Source organism: Schistocerca gregaria, chromosome X, assembly GCF_023897955.1.
Source record: "Schistocerca gregaria isolate iqSchGreg1 chromosome X, iqSchGreg1.2, whole genome shotgun sequence".
NCBI lineage: Eukaryota > Metazoa > Arthropoda > Insecta > Orthoptera > Acrididae > Schistocerca > Schistocerca gregaria.
The window spans coordinates 555,859,331-555,879,549 of NC_064931.1; the positions used below are offsets into that span (position 1 = coordinate 555,859,331).

At 39.0% G+C, this 20,219-nt stretch overlaps 1 protein-coding gene across 5 annotated transcripts in view; it reads right to left on the minus strand.

The window, feature by feature from the left end:
• The window catches only part of LOC126298590 (cAMP-regulated phosphoprotein 21), a 1,220,135-nt gene that overhangs the window by 122,001 nt on the left and 1,077,915 nt on the right, over positions 1–20,219 (minus strand). The window contains exon 18 of one of the 5 annotated variants that reach the window (XM_049989961.1): positions 13,563–13,610. The exons of the other annotated variants lie outside the window; for them this stretch is intronic. Within the exon in view, the coding sequence (XP_049845918.1) occupies positions 13,563–13,610 (48 nt within the window). The remainder of the gene's footprint in view (positions 1–13,562; positions 13,611–20,219) is intronic. 5 annotated transcript variants of the gene reach the window in all.

Here is a 20,219-nt window from a genome sequence, read left to right on the forward strand (position 1 = left end):
ATGTCTCCATTCGTCCCTCCATTCACACACTGTCACTGTCACGACACCACTGGAGGCGGGCTGCACGATGTTGGGGCGTGAGCGGAAGACGGCCTAACGGTGTGCGGGACCGTAGCCCAGCTTCATGGAGACGGTTGCGAATGGTCCTCGCCGATACCCCAGGAGCAACAGTGTCCCTAATTTGCTGGGAAGTGGCCGTGCGGTCCCCTATGGCACTGCGTACGATCCTACGGTCTTGGTGTGCATCCGTGCGTCGCTACGGTCCGGTCCCAGGTCGACGGGCATGTGCACCTTCCGCCGACCACTGGCGACAACATCGATGTACTGTGGAGACCTCACGCCCCACGTGTTGGGCAGTTCGGCGGTACGTCCACCCGGCCTCCCGCATGCCCTTCTATACGCCCTCACTCAAAGTCCGTCAACTGCACATACGGTTCACGTCCACGCTGTCGCGGCATGCTACCAGTGTTAAAGACTGCGATGGAGCTCCGTATGCCACGGCCAACTGGCTGACACTGACGGCGGCGGTGCGCAAATGCTTTGCAGATAGCGCCATTCGACGGCCAATACCGCGGTTCCTGGTGTGTCCGCTGTGCCGTGCGTGTGATCATTGCTTGTACAGCCCTCTCGCAGTGTCTGGAGCAAGTATGGTGGGTCTGACACACCGGTGTCAATGTGTTCTTTTTTCATTTCCAGGAGTGTATTTAGCAAGGCATGAAATGTATATAGAAAAGAGAGATCAGGTGCCATAGAAAGGGGAGTGTTCATAGTCATTGACAAAATGTTATGTCTATCAAGGTCAAAACTGAGTCTGGCTGTGAAGTTATCTGGGTGCTTGTACCAGGTTTCAACAAACAGAAGTTAATTAATGGATGTTTTTACCAGCCATCCAGTTCTGCCTTGACAGTTTTGGAAACATTCAAAGAAAGTCTATGCTCAGAAGTGTGGAACCACCCAGAGCAAGCAATATTAGCTGCAGGTGACTTTAACCTAATGAGTATAGCCTGAGACATCTATGGATTTACTGCATGTGGCACAGACAGACCGACTTGTGAAGTAGTTTGAAACATGTTTTCCAACCACTTTCTTGAGCAGTTAGCTTGAGAGCCCACATTTAATGGAAATATTTTAGACCTTGTAGTTACAGACAAGCCTGACCTTATCAACTGTGTCAGTATAGAGACAGGGGTTAGTGATCATGATGCCATCATAGTGATCATGGTAAGAAAATTAGTACATACATCAAGAAGGCCTGGACAGTGAAGGGACATCATTTAGTTCTGGTACAATGGATACAGAGGAATTATGGGCAAAGTTTATACAGATTGTAAATCCTGTCCTGGAGAAGTCTATGCTGAGTAAGTTGATTAAGGATGGAAAAGATCCAGCATAGTTTAATAACAAAATTCAGAAAATGCTGAGGAAGCAGAAATCGTTTGCAGTCTCAGTTCAAGAAAGAATCCCCAGATGATGTCAGGCAAAAGTTGGCAGAAATTTGTGTGTCTGTAAAAATGTCAGTGAGCAAAGCATATGATGACTTCCACTATCATACCTTAGCAAACGGTCTTGCTGAAAAACCAAGAAATTCTGGTCCTATGTAAAATTTTTAAGAGGGTCAAAGGCTTCTATCCAATCAGCCACTGACTGGTCCGGTGTGACAACAGAAGACAGCAAAAGGAAATCCACAGTTTTAAATCTCATGTTTAAGATATGATTCATACAGGAGAATCATACAAACATACCATCACTGGACTGTCACACAGACTTTTGTATGAAGGAAATAGTATTAGGCATCGCTGGCGTAGAGAGTTGAAAACAAATGAGTCATCAGATCTGGATGGAATCCCAGTTTGGTTTTACAGAGAGTACTAGCCCTTTCCTTAGCTTTGATTTTTCATAAATCTCTCACTCAGCACAAGTGACTGGAAGAAAGTACAGAAGACTGCTGTACATAAAAAGAGTAAAAGAATGGATCCACAAAGTTACAGACCAATATCCTTAAAATCATTGATGCTTAAGACAGAAAATTTTGTCCATAAAGTAGCATATAGTTAGAAAGTATCAATCATTTTTCATTTTCTCATATGGTAATCTGTGAACTATGGTTGAAGAGCAACAGGCAGATTCCATATTTATAGACTTCTGGAAAGTGTTTGACACAGTCCCACACACCAGACTGTTAACAAAGGTATGAGCATATGGAACAAGTTTCAAGCTTGTGAGTGGCCTGAAGGCTCCTTAAGTAATAAAATCTAGTATGCTGTCCTCAATGGTGAGAGTTCATCAGAGACAGGAGTATCAGAAGAAATACCCTAGGGAAGTGTGGTAGGACCACTCTTATTCTCTATATACTTAAATGATGCTGATACTGACTGTAGTGGGATGCAAGATGATTTGGCTAAATTTTATCTACAGTAGGGCAGGTGAATGGTTGACTTCAGATTATTGAGTGTTTTTTAGGGAAGTGTGGGTCATCTGTAAAGAAGATTGCATGTGGAACACTTGTGCAACTCATCCTTGAGTACTGCTCAGGCGTTTGGGATCCTCACCAGGTTGTATTAAAGGTGGACTTCAAAGTAATGCAGAGGCAGGCTGCTAGTTTTGTTACTTGTTGATTCAATCAGCGCACACGTATGATGGAGATGCTTTGCAAACCAAAATGAGAATTCTTTGAGGAAAAGCAGTGTTCTTTCAGACTAATACTGTTCACAAAATTTAGAGAAAGCTGACTAGTGCATGATTCTACTGCCACCAACATACATTTTGCACAAGGAATTCAAATATAAGTTAAGAGAAATTATGGCTTGTATGGAGGCATACAGACAGTCAGTTTTCTCTCACTCTATCTGTGAGTAGAGCAGGAAAGGAAATGAATAGTGGCAGTTCAAGGAACCTTCCATTAGGCACCATAATGTGGCTTGCAGAGTATGTATGTAGATGGAAATGTAGTTCTTACGGTGCATGTGATGTTTACTCTTGCTACTTCCATCTGGGGAAAGAGCTTGAAGAATTAGAACACTGTAAAAGTTGGAGACTGGTCTTGATCCAGCTGATAATGAACCTAGTTTCATGTCAGATAAATAGGTGGATCAAATTATGACAACCACATGTTAGTCCAGCAAGTCTCTTCTGATAGGCTGCATTTTCTGCAGCATTGTTGCATGTGCCAGCACAGTAAGCAGCTAATTTTCCAGTGCAGGTACATTTCTGGAGATGGCTGAGTCAACAATACATCAAGCCTTATATTAGTGGAACTGTACTTACTTTACAAGTTAGTTGTAGTTTCATGGGCAGATGTGAGTATTCACACAAACTGTAGAAGCACATGATTGATAGTAATCAGCATGTATGGGCTAATGCGAGTCACCAAACAAACTGTTGAAACATATGATTAATGATAATTTTCTATTACTTTTTGAATCAGCATTGTTGGTGACTGCCAATGCCTTATCTTCTTCCATCTATTATCAATGGAGAACATCCACCTGATTTACTAGCAGAAGTGTTACTACCCGTGCAATGGAACACATACTTTAAGCATAATGCTGACCATCCTCATTGCAGTGTCAGTTTCTGAACAATATATTTGTGGCAAATGGATTGAAAGCAGTGGACCAATTCCCTGTACTTTATGTTCTCCAGATCTAAACCCATTACATTGTTATTTATGTGGGCATTTTGAAGAACTTGTGTATTGAATATTGATACAAGACACAGAGAATTCTCATGCCCATAATTTAGAAGGCTGTGAAATTACATACATTTACTCTAGAGACACATCAGTGTATTCAGGATTGGATATGCTTGTATCAATGCTGAGAAGGGTACTTTAAAAATTTTATGTAAAGATATATTTCATGTAATAAACTGGTATTTTCTGTTCATGTGTGTATCCTATTATTAATGTACAATGAAGAATAACACAAAATACACTCCTGGAAATTGAAATAAGAACACCGTGAATTCATTGACCCAGGAAGGGGAAACTTTATTGACACATTCCTGGGGTCAGATACATCACATGATCACACTGACAGAACCACAGGCACAAAGACACAGGCAACAGAGCATGCACAATGTCGGCACTAGTACAGTGTACATCCACCTTTCGCAACAATGCAGGCTGCTATTCTCCCATGGAGACGATTGTAGAGATGCTGGATGTAGTCCTGTGGAACGGCTTGCCATGCCATTTCCACCTGGCGCCTCAGTTGGACCAGCGTTCGTGCTGGACGTGCAGACCGTGTGAGACGACGCTTCATCCAGTCCCAAACATGCTGAATGGGGGACAGATCCGGAGATCTTGCTGGCCAGGGTAGTTGACTTACACCTTCTAGAGCACGTTGGGTGGCACGGGATACATGCGGACGTGCATTGTCCTGTTGGAACAGCAAGTTCCCTTGCCGGTCTAGGAATGGTAGAACGATGGGTTCGATGATGGTTTGGATGTACCGTGCACTATTCAGTGTCCCCTTGACGATCACCAGAGGTGTACGGCCAGTGTAGGAGATCGCTCCCCACACCATGATGCCGGGTGTTGGCCCTGTGTGCCTCAGTCGTATGCAGTCCTGATTGTGGCGCTCACCTGCACGGCGCCAAACACGCATACGACCATCATTGGCACCAAGGCAGAAGCGACTCTCATCGCTGAAGACAACACGTCTCCATTCGTCCCTCCATTCACGCCTGTCGCGACACCACTGGAGGCGGGCTGCACGATGTTGGTGCGTGAGCGTAAGACGGCCTAACGGTGTGCGGGACCGTAGCCCAGCTTCATGGAGACGGTTGCGAATGGTCCTCGCCGATACCCCAGGAGCAACAGTGTCCCAAATTTGATGGGAAGTGGCGGTGCGGTCCCCTACGGCACTGCGTAGGATCCTACGGTCTTGGCGTGCATCCGTGCGTCGCTGCGGTCCGGTCCCAGGTCGACGGGCACGTGCACCTTCCGCCGACCACTGGCGACAACATCGATGTACTGTGGAGACCTCACGCCCCACATGTTGAGCAATTCGGCGGTACGTCCACCCGGCCTCCCGCATGCCCACTATACGCCCTCGCTCAAAGTCCGCCAACTGCACATACGGTTCACGTCCACGCTGTCGCGTCATGCTACCAGTGTTAAAGACTGTGATGGAGCTCCGTATGCCACGGCAAACTGGCTGACACTGACGGCGGCGGTGCACAAATGCTGCGCAGCTAGCGCCATTCGACGGTCAACACCGTGGTTCCTGGTGTGTCCGCTGTGCCATGCGTGTGATCATTGCTTGTACAGCCCTCTCACAGTGTCCGGAGCAAGTATGGTGGGTCTGACACACCGGTGTCAATGTGTTCTTTTTTCCATTTCCAGGAGTGTAGTTCTGTGTTGTAAATAGGTAAAGCATCTGCAGGGACATGTCTATATAACAGACTTCCTTCATCTACGTACCACTGAAAGTAATGTGTTTTGAAAGTTTAGCTGTACATTTTGGCTATACCCAGCACAATCCATTCACTGGTGAAATTATGCAGCACAAGACAAGTGATCTATGGTAGTTCTAGGAAATACAACAGTCTTTTACCTTTATTCACCTTTCCCACACAGATCATTTACATTCAAATGCAAACTTTTGTTAACCAAATTAATGAACATTAAATTTTTAACTTAAGGTGACACATTCAAATTACAAATGTGGTGAGTGATATGATTTAAGAACCAAAGATCACGAATTTATATTTCACAATTTAGTTAGGAACATTCTAAGCTTCTATAATAAAGAAACAAAAATATCTCCTGCAAAAGTATTAAGAAAGGATCCAGCACTAATACACACCTAAGACTATAAACATATCAATCTTTGCATCCCACATCTTTCATGAAAGTTTTGAACTGGTAATGTCTAAGATCTATGAGCCATGGATATACGATCTTTTGATGAGTTAAGAAATATACTGGAATTAAAGGCAGACACATTATCTTTATTTTTATTCTTTTATGCAATTACATGTGTGGCTGGGCCACATGAAATGAAACTATTAATTCTTACAGGAGGCCAAAATATTCAGGTATTGTTTAAAGGGAAATACACAAATCTTGTCAAGCAGTAATTTCTTTCAATAGTGCAATATCCAACATATTTTCAGGAATTTCATGTGTTTCAAGGATATTTCCCATAAAAATCACTGAACTGCATAGTGCATGATTCAAAGAGTAACATACCCATAAATGGGGAATAACATACAAAAATTTTGCACTCCTTTTTAAATGCATTTCCAAATGATTCACTGTGTTTGATATATTACTATTTTTGAGGCAGACTTGTCGATGGATGTTACAAAATAAACAGTAAAGAGATTTCTTCAGCTGCTAGAATAAGACTTTATATGATGAAGGACTGAAACTAAAGATCTCTTGAATTTAAAAGAACTCTAATGCCTCACAGGATTCATGTAAGGTTTTGATGAAGTCACTATTGTTTACTGTGGATTTTCGTAAAATTTAGGTTAACAGTCTTTTCATCTCACTACCCATTGCCTAAGTAATATATTGAATTTATTCTTAAAATGTAAACACCAAAACCAAGATGATAAGAATGTGTTTCTCAAAATGCTTAGATGTATTTTAACATTAGTTTGCTGCCCATTGTATGTTACAGAAATATAAACACTAACTAAATAATGTGACTAAATAAATAAATATGGAAACTGTCTGAGCAACAGATACTGCAGTATAGTCCAGAAAATAGATAAAAATGAAATATTCCTTGTTCCAAAAGTGTTAAATAAGTATGGATCCCACAAAATTATAATAGCTAGTATCATGCCAAACTGACTGTCATTGGAAAATTAAAATATACTTTTATTTTGAATTCACAACTACTGTGCAGTTTCATGTGTATGGCCACTTTCACATGGTGGTCAGAATTATGTACTAGATGAAACATAGTTAAAACACAAAATAACCATTAACTGTTTGGTCATATAATCATATAATCCAACAAATATGCATGTTTGAGTTACAGTTAGTGTTCCTCAAGTCATATAATGCAAAAGAGTGTGTGTGGTGAGCCTGGTCTGCATTGAAATTAAATAAATTTTTCACAAAAGACGAGGGATATGGGAAACTAATTGGGTGTTCATGCCCAGGCCCCTATATTTTTATCTTCTTCCTGTTTTCCTTTTCATTAAATATCCACATATCATTTCTTTGCTTCTCTTGTTAACATTCCATTGGGAATGGCTGATCAAGTTGATACACCAAAATTTTCTGTCAATTATTTGTCAAAAATTGACAACAATGACACATTCTTGCTACTAGCTTCCTTCTGTGACCCTTTTTGTTGTTGTGTACTGGAGTAACTGCTATGTTGTCAGGATATCTGCTGACTGCTCAGTTAGAGACAGTGGCCTCTCCTGTTTCATTACAATAGCACATTTACTTGGTTGTCAACATAACTTTGCAAGTATTAGACAGCGACTTTGGAATGTTAAAGGCATTTGCCTTATTTTTGTTAAGGTTGTCTGAATGTCCAGTATTAGATTGATATGCTACATCTGATTGTGATGTTTTATTGGAATTTTCCTATATTAGTTGGGTTGTAATTGATCATGGTATACTACAGTAAGGATTATAGTCTCCTAGACCCAAAGCATGTCACTGAAATACAAAACATGTTATTTTTAAGAGAATAGTAATGAATTCAAGAGAATTTTGTAAATGAAGTGGATACAAACTGTGATGACAAAATTTAAGTTCAGCCAGAATATTCTGAAACAAAGTAAGGAGAAGACAGTGATGACGGGGAGGAAGTACTTGAGAAAAATGAACTGTACTATATTGAAAGGAGGGCAAAGACAAAATGGGATAAAGTTTCATCATCGTAGGGAGTATGTTTCAGGGCCCACAATATTATTCAAAAGTTACCTGGACCTGCAGAATTGGGAAAATAAATGAGAAAGGCTTTGGAATACTGCAATTGCCTCATAGGTAATCCAGTTTTGTTCATTATAAATCTATAAATAAATAAGTGAAATGAGAGCAACAGAACTTCATTTGAGTGTAAATAAACATAAAACTAACAGATGTTATTCAACTGAAAATATTCAAAAGTCTCTTATTTTTAGCTGGCATTTACAAAAGTAACAAGTAAATAATAGCCAGTACTTCTAGTATCTGTTGGGAACAGATGGAGATGGTATTGAAAAATTTTGCCTCATAATGAACATAAAAAAATTCAAATTCACATTGCTGGGCCTTAGATTTGACACTTGAGGAAGGCGCAAGGGTGGGAAGGTAATAACCACGTCTCTCGCTTCCTATCACAATACTTTATTCATAATCAACTGTACAGCACGGGGTACAGATGGGAACTGATTCCCGGAAGTCAACCTACAAAGAACATCAATCGAAGATACTATACACGTATCATGTTTTGGCGTATTGATCCGTGTGTCGACGCCACACACTCATATGACTTGCAATGATGGCACTGAAGGTTGACTGCTTCATGGAATTTTGCAAGAAAAGGGCACCATTCAACCATAATTATATTTTATGCAATATGTATTGGGTCCAACCAAGGCATAATACCATAGTTGTTTGGCCCCAACCCCAGACAGATGTTGCAAATTACTTAAAAGTCATAACATTAAACTTTATTTATTCAATTTTTTGTGCTAAACATGACTTATTTCAGAAGGAGTTCGTTTCTTTTCATTATATTATAAAACCCACAACAATAAATTCCTATTCCTGTTGAAGTTTAGCATTAAATACTCTCTCTCTCTCTCTCTCTCTCTCTCTCTCTCTCTCTCTCTCTCTCCTTTGGCCATTGCTAAATGATGAGACAAAAATCAAGTAGAAATGAAATACTGAAAACTTGTAGATGAGTTACTTTACACAAAATACAACATAAACAGATCGGTCCTGCTGTGTTACACAAAGACAAACAGTACTTAAAATGTGGTGGAACTGGTAGCCACACCTTATCATCTAAATCACAGATATGTAAAAACACAACACTAGACATATAGGTCTGAAATTTCAAAAAAATCATCAACGGGATAAAATTCTGAAACCCTGGACTTTTTTTGTAAATCCAGACATTACCCTGGGTGGCACTTAAAAAATAGGACTGTCTGGGCTAAATGTAAAGAACAAGCAGAAAACAGGAGCAGGAGTAAAGAAAATGAAACTGGTTTCAAGAGGAGAAGGCATAATACTTGCACATTAAATAAAAAACTGACTATATAATTTTGTAAAGGGTTTCAAAAGCCTTTCCATTTGATGTACATAGAAACTTTTTACTCTGGAAATGGGAAAACTCATTTGTATCATAGTCCAAGAGTCATGATCAAACAAATGAATGATTAACATTTCTATTGTTGTTATGCACTTATATAATTTTTGTCTTTCAGTAAAGATATTTACCATTAATAAAGTGTTTAGTCAATGAAGTTTAATAAAAGGACAAATGTATAAGCCATGTGATCAATTTGACACACAGGACTCGAGCCTGTTAAGAAGAACAACACATCTGATAGAGGGTTCAGGAGGAAGAAAGAAGACTGTGTGGGTAGACTGTATTACAGTTTATCATACACTGGTTTTTAACAATAATTTGCTGTTGATTTTTAAGTCTATGATTAGGTACATATAATAAGGTCCCTGCTTCAATTAAGGGCATCACTTTCCAATAGTTTATCTTTTCTTCAGAAGTTCTTTCATTGGCTGCTGTTCTGAAGAAAGAAGGTAGGAGACTGCATATAGATTTGTCCATATACCATAATGAGTAAAGCAAAAAGCACTGAGAAAATGTTGTTACATTTAGTTATTATTGTTTACCATTTTATCTGGATTTTCCTTCATTGCTGGTGCTCCTTAGGGGGAAGATGGGAAGCTCTGTATGGACATACCTCGTCTTTTGCTATAGTGTACTGTACAAAACAAAACTGTCACAAAATGTTCTCACATTTAATTATTGTAGTAATAACTTGTAATTATGAAGCTGTCAGCTATTTCAAAGTTCTCCCCTCCTTCCTTTTCTGCCAGTCACACATTGCATTATATCACTTTCACAGAATATCTTGCCGCTCAGTTTCATCTATGACCATTTGGCCACTGTATGTCACTGTACATTGTTACACTTCTAAGTGGTATGCTGTGTTACAGCTGGTTAGGAAATACTTGGTGACATGTCTGTAACTATTAAGTCTGGTCATGTGGGAAAATATTTTATTACACGATTTCCTCCCTTACAGCGTGTTCCATATCCACCATCTGTGATTCCACATGTCTTGTGCATAATTTTATTGCACACTAGGCCAGCGTTACAGTATTTTTACCATTATATTATATGACAAAGAATTCATCTGTAACTCTAGTATGTAAATTTGACAGATTTATTCTTTCAAGTAAACAATGGATAGTTATTTTATAACTTGCATTGTAAGTATGTCAGTGTGTATAGAGTTTGGGGCATTGCATGAAATGGCTACATAGTTAACACCACAAAGTAGTGATAAGTAAAAGAAATTAAAAAATACTTTAATCTCATCAATGATAGCCAGTGCAGCAGAATGTTATCATTCAGAACACTAGTAAACAAAATAACTTTTAATGATTTATAGAAATCTTTTTTGAAATTATGAAATAATATTTACATTATAGAATTCTAAAGGTTATTCTTTTTCTTAATAACATGTCATATACCATAGTGCAATGGGGCAATCCAAATGCAGTAAGTTGTTTTTTGAAAATCTTTATGTTTGAATAACTTTGGAAATGGTAAAGATGCTAAATATATGAAGCTAAGTGAACCAATGATAAAGATAAAATTTTATGATTCCCAAGCTCCCTCTGCAACAATCACTGGATAAAAGTGTACCTGATGCTTTGTACTGCATGGATCTATAATACCTTAATGGAATAGTACTTGTGTGCTATTGACTTCCTTAGGATGAAAATTGATTTCAAACTGTCTTAAGATAAACACATGGTCATAATGATGTGTAAAATTAGTAAAGAAATACTTGTTCTCAGGAAACTACACCTCTATAATAGCATCATGTACTCAAATTCATTTCTCATGCCTAGTCACACAGTGTGTAGTACCATACTATGCGGCCACAAAACAGCACAAACAATTTTTAACCACAAAAGAAATCAGTGATTAAAATATGCAGTGTTGTGCATTTTATGCAGACTCAGCATTAGAACACATTCATAAAGTTGTTATATATGGATGTTACTATTCATCTATTGTCAATACAATCTTTAAGCAGAAACTGAATTGTGATCAGAACTGTGACATCCTGACACACTTAAGAGTTACATATAATCACTCAGTGGAATAAATGACTTTAGATTATGTGAAATGCAAATCATATGAAAATATGAAAAAGGACAACTTGTTCAAGGCTGCTCTCACACAGCGAGTTATACTGATAGTGCAAACAAATCAGTAATCCACACATGGATGCAAATTTAGCATACAAGTTACCATATGAAGAGCTGATCAACACAGATATTACATCTACTGTGTTTTGGAATGTGTACAGCAACAACCACATTCAATAAATGACTCTAAAATGTGCAATGAAGGATACTTTTTATTATATGAGATTTTAGGATTCTTTGCATGACTTACTGTTTAAAGATATTTGTGAGAAAAAAGACTGCTTGTATGCATGTGTGCAAACTCTTATGAAGATAAATTCATGATTCCAAGAATAAACACATATTACACAATAATAAAAAGTTTGAAGACTTTTCAAATGAAGTTTTTGTGAGAAGTTAGTTGTCCTTTTATTTAGTTTCTAGGAAGATAAATTCATGGCTCTGAGCATATACACATATTACACCCTGAAAACAAGTTGCAGGACTTTTCAAATGAAATTTTTTGTAGAAATTAGTTGTCTGTTTATTCAATTTCTGCCACTGAAGATTTTTCAGCATTTAGCCAACATTCTCTTGAAAGTCAAGGAGTCATGTGATCATGTGCACATACCTTCTTTACACATACACAATGACTCACAAACTTGTCATGGACCTCGTGCTTAACTGAATAATCTGATCAAAAGTACCCAGACATATATTAGTGGACATAAATACAGAGTGTGTCCACCCTATGACTTTATCATGGCTTTAACTATTCTGGGGATACTTTCAATGAGATATATGAATGTCTGTGGAGGAACGGTTGCCCATTCTTTGAAACCAGAGAAGATAGTAACATTGGGGCCTGGGGTCTGGGGTGAAGATGACATTCTAACTCATCCAAAAGGTATTCCACTGAGTTTAAGTTGGGACTCTGAGCAGACCAGTTCACTTTAGAAATGTCATTGCCCACAGGCCATTACCTCACTGCATTACCATACTGCTTTATGAATAGATGGATTTTATGCAGATACAAACAATAATTTTCTCCAAACTTCACCTCTACTGTACAAGTTGATAAAGCTGTAAAATATGTCCCTACCCATCTGCATCCAGCATTTTCTTAAGTGTTATAAAATCACCACAGCCTAAACATGAAATAAAAAAAAAAAAACGATACTATGACACCACCTCCTCCATGCTTCATTGTTGGCACTACACATGATGGCAGGTAACATTCTCCAGGCATTAACCAAACCTAAACCCTTCCATCAGATTGCCACAGGGAATAGTGTGATCACTCATTTCTAGTCATCCACAGTCCAGTGGAATTACTCTTTACACTGTGTTAAGCATTGATTAACACTGACTATAGAAATATGTCACTTTAGAGGAGCTTTAGAAAGCTTGAAATGTCCCTGATGGCTCTGTTACTTAGTTAACATCCAATGACTAGACCACATTCGAAACCACTGAGCTCTCTTGATTGACCCAATCTACTGTTACTACTTCTCTACTGACAACACAATTCTCTCTGCCTCCTTTTATATTGGTGGTCTTCCTATTATGTCAACCAGTGGTCAGTTATTATGTACATGTATCTGGATACCTTTGATTAGATAGTGCATATTTTGATACAGGAACAACTTTTTTAATGTACAAATTTTAGCTTCCCACACTTCTAACAAACTCTTTCATATAGAAAGTGCCGGTTTCCAATTACTTAGCAGTAGCAACACATGGTATTTTATTTATATTGTATGCTTAACAATAAGAAAAATTGCTAATTATTCTCTTCATTTAGATTTTAGATTCATGAAACTGATCAAATTTTCAGATACAAGCCACAAAAATGTGGATATGTAATGAAACTCTATTGTATTCCAGCTGAAAGACATTGTGTTTCTTTTGTTCAGTGATTCAGTAATTTATTAGTAGAGAATTCTGTGGCTCTACTGCGGGCATGAGAAGAGAGAAAAAACCTGTAATTATTCAAGAGAAGCAAATTGAAACTATGATTTCTTTGATGATGATAATTCACAGTTTAGGGTGTTGAAATTTTACATAGTGGCACTACTGTTTTATATGCTATGTATTTATTTCTTTGTATTTTGTTTTGAAAACAGTGTAGCACACAATATCAATTCTAAACAGCCAATGCAATAAATTATGAATAAAAATAAGGAATTTCTATAAAATAATTCCATACCTTTTTAAATATTTCCGAGTACTCTACCACTGGAATACACAGACAGGCCTAGAAATGGGCCATGGTCATGAGTATATGGTTTTCACAGAGGTATTATGTGATCTACTACACTTAATTACAGAACTTTTCTACATCTGATAAATACACAGCAACAGAGGAAAATATAGGTAAGAGTTTTTAAAATTATATATTAACTGGTAACAGAATGTATTACATGTACATAAAATCTGCATTACTAGAAAAAGTTAAACAATAATTGACAATCCAAGTTATATTCTACATGATTTGATGATATTAATGTAACCATGAACTTTATAGAAGAGATCTTAAATCTGAACTGTAACAAAGATGTAAGTTATGTTAAGTCTTGAATTAATTATTTCTCTTCCAAAAATAGATAGAGAAGCAATGTAATCCATTCTACAGATGTTTCTCCTTAAGTGCAGGTGAAATACTGATCCATTTAAAAGGTTTATATAATCTGTAATACTCCATCCTAAAATACTTTTGTGCATTGAATAATATGTTCTTATCACAAACAGAAAACCACCAGAGAATTGCTGTAGTTACTTAATTTCAGTTAATGGTAAGATATTGGTCACAAGCCTACAATTCATTGGCAACATCCAGCTCCATCTCTCAATGTTCTTCTCTACTACATACATAAAAACAAAAAAAAAACATTTTTGCACTATTTCAGAAAGTCTGCATTGTTTCATTTGCAATGGACTGCAGTACAACTTTCCTATTGTGGCTAGAATAAATGAAAAGAAATGTGGATTAAAGTTTCATTTCACATTAATGATGTGGTCATTAATTATGGAGCACAAACTACACAAGACAAGAGTGGTGCAGAAAAGACCAGTCTAGCATTTGGTTAATATGAATAGCCAGGAGCAGATTCAATCCCTTCTCCTTCCGAAAACATTTAGAGGCCCGGTATTGGAAGCTGACTGCTGAATGATTCTACTACTGCCAACATACATAAGGACCATGAAGATGTGATACGAGAAATTAGGACTCACATGGGTGTATGTAGACAGTCATTTTTCCCTCGTTCTCTTTTTGAGTGGAAACAGGAAAGGAAATAAGTAGTAGTGGTACAAGGTAGTCTCCACCATGCACCATATGGTGGCTTGCAGAGTATCTATGTATATGTAGAATATATGAGCAATATCTCAATCCCACTTCAGTTGTAGCAATATACATTGCTGGAAAGGAATCTGCCAGAAGCTTTCTTGCCACACACAATGACTCATGGCCAAGACATTGCTCTTTCACACTGAGAGTAAGATTACGTTACACATGAATTGACTGTCTCAACTACAGAAGTTGCATATGTGTGCTTGTTAGAAATGAAGTGTTTGTACATCACTATGAATTATAAAAATATTTACAGTAACTAAGTTGTCATGAAGCTTTGTATAGCATATTGTAATGATAATAGTTAACAATATTCAGTTTAATATCTAAAGCAACTGTTAAAAACAAAATTACGCAAAACCCACTATTTATGACTTACCATGATAAAAAGTTTCCTGAAATGGAAATGTATTTTGTGTAAAAGTAAGTGAAGAACTGTAGCTAAATACTTGATCATTAGATAACTGAGTAAACAGAGTTTTAACTAAGAATTTTAATTATACATAATTTTCCAGTTTCCTTAAGCTATATTATTTTATCTGTTGAATGACACTATTTTCATTTGTTGTATTGTCTAACTAAATGAGAAGATTGGTACCACATGTATGTGAGACATGAATTATGAAATTGTCAATAATTGTTTGTGAGCACGGGGGTCAGACAATGCAACATTGAGGTGAGTCACATACAATGGAGAATTGAAGATAATTGTAAAGTAGGTAGTTTTGAGTACTCTGTAGATATATCTACTTTGATACTTTGGGTGAGTAAAGATGCAGCTAAATTTATTTGTTCTTTGGTATGTATTAATTTGTACACTCCTGGAAATGGAAAAAAGAACACATTGACACCGGTGTGTCAGACCCACCATACTTGCTCCGGACACTGCGAGAGGGCTGTACAAGCAATGATCACACGCACGACACAGCGGACACACCAGGAACCGCGGTGTTGACCGTCGAATGGCGCTACCTGCGCAGCATTTGTGCACCGCCGCCATCAGTGTCAGCCAGTTTGCCGTGGCATACGGAGCTCCATCGCAGTCTTTAACACTGGTAGCATGCCGCAACAGCGTGGACGTGAACCGTATGTGCAGTTGACGGACTTTGAGCGAGGGCATATAGTGGGCATGCGGGAGGCTGGGTGGACATACCGCTGAATTGCTCAACACGTGGGGTGTGAGGTCTCCACAGTACATCGATGTTGTCGCCAGTGGTCGGCGGAAGGTGCACGTGCCCGTCGACCTGGGACCGGACCGCAGCGACGCACGGATGCACGCCAAGACCATAGGATCCTACGCAGTGCCGTAGGGGACCGCACCGCCACTTCCCAGCAAATTAGGGACACTGTTGCTCCTGGGGTATTGGCAAGGACCATTCGCAACCGTCTCCATGAAGCTGGGCTACGGTCCCGAACACCGTTAGGCCGTCTTCCGCTCACGCCCCAACATCAGCAGCCCGCCTCCAGTGGTGTCGCGACAGGCGTGAATGGAGGGACGAATGGAGACGTGTCGTCTTCAGCGATGAGAGTCGCTTCTGCCTTGGTGCCAATGATGGTCGTATGCGTGTTTGGCGCCGTGCAGGTGAGCGCCACAATCAGGACTGCATACGACCGAGGCACACAGGGCCAACACCGTCATCATGGTGTGGGGAGCGATCTCCTACACTGGCCGTACACCTCTGGTGATTGTCGAGGGGACACTGAATAGTGCACGGTACATCCAAACCGTCATCGAACCCATCGTTCTACCATTCCTAGACCTTCAAGGGAACTTGCTGTTCCAACAGGACAATGCACGTCCGCATGTATCCCGTGCCACCCAACGTGCTCTAGAAGGTGTAAGTCAACTACCCTGGCCAGCAAGATCTCCGGATCTGTCCCCCATTGAGCATGTTTGGGACTGGATGAAGTGTCGTCTCACGCGGTCTGCACGTCCAGCACGAACACTGGTCCAACTGAGGCGCCACGTGGAAATGGCATGGCAAGCCGTTCCACAGGACTATATCCAGCATCTCTACGATCGTCTCCATGGGAGAATAGCAGCCTGCATTGCTGCGAAAGGTGGATATACACTGTACTAGTGCCGACATTGTGCATGCTCTGTTGCCTGTGTCTATGTGCCTGTGGTTCTGTCAGTGTGATCATGTGATGTATCTGACCCCAGGAATGTGTCAATAAAGTTTCCCCTTCCTGGGATAATGAATTCACGGTGTTCTTATTTCAATTTCCAGGAGTGTATTTTTGTGAAAACTGATTTCAGAACAGAAATTGGTCAAAATAAGAAGTGTACCAGGTTACATGTATTGAAATATGAAGCTGATTGGCTATTGTGTTATTTAGCAAATCAGAGAAGAGCTTTTTGCATGTTTTGTACTGGGAGAGGATCTATGCACATAAGTCTTGAGCACTCCATGGTCAGCTCTTGTGTTGTGAAGTCCTGAAGCCCAAAGTTCTAATCTTTTTTGAAGATTACACAATAGTTATTTTATGAAGAAATGGATAAACCTGTAAACATTTATGATCAGTCATAGATTACTACTATGGAAATTTTGAATGTTTTTGGGAGAACTGGGAATTTCCTTCAAGGGGTAATAAATTCCATGTGATGTACTGTGCAATTATAAACATGAACTTCCAGAGCCCTAAATGTAATTAAATGCATGATATTTTAGTGAGCATTCAAAACCATTAAACATCATGTGTTTCCTATAATCTGCTTATTAACTGATAAAAAGTGCTGCTCTTCCAATAACAAGTAGTGAGTTCAAAACTTAAGCTGGTTACTAGACAGAGAGGCTGTGCTGCAAGTGTGAAAGGATCAGTCCAATCTGTTCTTACTTTCATTTCTGGAACTGTCTGCTAGGATGGGCCTGGTTGCAAAATTTGTGCACTGAAAATTACAATGTAGAACAGATATTTTATGGAAGAATATTTCTAAATTTAGTAGTTACAGTCAGACCAAATGAAAATACCTCCCTTTCTACGTAGACAGTTAACTAACCCTATGCACCCTGTTGACAGTTATAGCGTAGTTAATTTTTCACAACTTTTATCGATTGTGGAGGATTATACAATGCCTTGAGTACTTCAAAAAAGTGTTAGTCTCATTTACATCAATCACTGATGTACAGGTGCACAGCAGAAACCCTGTTACAGAAAGTATTCCCTCTCCTCTGTTATGTGATAGGGTGTAATTGTGTGTTCTCTCTTGATAAAGAAGAGATCAATATAAACATCTACTGTCCAAAGGACACATGTCTGTTTACAGCTGATACAGCTGTTTGCTTTGAATACATATTATACCAAAGCCATTTTAATGCATTAAATTTGCAAGCGTTTCTATCAATTAATGGCTTTATAATACTAATGATATTCAAATATTAAAAATTTCATAACAAGGAGTAGTTATAAGGTATTAATTATCAACTCAAAAAATAAAGTTTCATAATTATTTTTGTTATTGGTTTGCTGGTACACATTTAAGGTTCTGGTACACACTGGAACCCTGCACCACAATACTGTACTAAGAGGGTGAGTCAAATGAAAACCTTAAATATTTTTAAAAATATTATTTATTGTGCAGAAGTGGTACAAAGCTGTATCACTTTTCAACATAATCTCCCCCACACTCAATGCAAGTCCTCCAGTGCTTACAAATTGTATAAATTCCTTTAGAAAAAAATTCTTTTGGTAGTCTGCACAACCACTCATGCACCGTGTGGCATACGTCTTCATTAGAACGGTACTTCTTTCCTCCCATTGCCTCTTTGAGTAGTCCAAACATATGGAAATCACTTGGTGATGAGGAATGGCATCATTCCTTGCTTGCTCTCTTCATTACCGGTTGGTGGAAGTGAACCCAAGTTTCGTCCCCAGTAACAATTCTTGCAAGGAAGCCATCACTTTCTCGTTCAAAGTGCCGAAGAAGTTCTTCACAAGCATCAAGAATTTTGTTCTCTCATTTTAGGTGTCAGCTGCCATGGTACCCATCTTTCAGACACTTTGTGAAACTGGAGCACATCATGCACAATGTAGTGTGCTGACCCATGACTAATCTGTATACATGCTGCAATGTCATTCAGTGTCACTCGGTGGTTTTCCTTCACTATGGCTTCAACTGCTGCAATGTCACAACTCGTTGTGTGTGACCTGGACAAGGAGGATCTTCCACTGAAGTCACACCATTTATGAACTTCCTACTCCATTTGTAGACTTGCTGCTGTGACAAACATGCATCAGCGTACTGAACCTTCATTTGTCGATGAATTTCAATAGGTTTCACACCTTCACTACGAAAAAACTGAATAACAGAATGCTGTTCTTCCCTAGTGCAAGTCGCAAGTGGGGCGGCCATTTTTATACTGATATGGTGATGGTATGTGTGCATCTGCACTATTCTGCCACCTACAGTCCATTCTGCACACCGCTTGTAGCATGCTTACCAGCTTACAGGATAATGGAGCAAAATTTCGATTTGTTATTACAAATTTAAGGTTTTCATTTGACTCACCCCCGTATGTTGCAAGAGGAATGAAAACAAAATCACACAGTACATTTCTAAAATGTTGTACTATGCGGTAATTGATTTTCTGCTTTGAAGGAGAATAGTGCTGCAACACTCCATGCTGTGTTGGTGGATATGTAACACAACAATGCGCCAACATATTAGACAGTGGTGAGGTGATACATATGATTCCTTTGTGATCAAACAATTCCAAGTGATGACCAACAAACTGACAGATTATCTCTCTGTTAGAAAAGATAATAAAAAATGTAGGCCCATGTTAAGTTTCCAACAGATTACCACTCTCCAGATTCTGCAACTGCTCATACCGAGTCAAAAAACCTTCCAAGCTAAGACAGCAGCAGAAATGTTGCATCTGTGTCAGGTCAATCCAGATGAATTCCTCAGTTGCTTGAGCACCATCGATGAGGGCTGAGAGTACCAATATGACCCCAAGACAAAGGAGCAAGTTAATCAGTGGAAACATGTGGATTCACCACAGCTGTAAAAGGCAAAGACCCTAACAATCATAGTGAACTGTGATGAGCATTTTTTGTGTCTACCTTGGTGTAGTGCTAATAGATTATGCTTCTTAGGGGAAAGCTGTAACAGAAGTACATTACCAAAATATCCTGTTAAGATTATGGGGCATTGTCAAGACGACACAGCCAAAGGGGTGTTTTTGCTGTGCAACACCACAGCTTATTCTGCAGAGAGCACAGTCAAACAAGCTACTTCTCTGTGCAATCACATTTTGGCACACTTCTTGTCTTCTCCTGAAATGGGACCCAGTGACTTCTTCTTTTTTCTGCTTGTGATGAAAAAATTACGTGGCAGGCATTTTCAGAATGATGAAAAGGTGATTTTCAAGGAGGAATGTCCCTAGAAAATCCAAAATGCAGACTTCTAAAACCAAGGCCTCAGTGAAATTATCCATCATTGGAAGGAATTTGTCACAATGAAGGGTGATTATGTAGAGGAGGACTGACACCATTAGCAAGTTCCTAAGT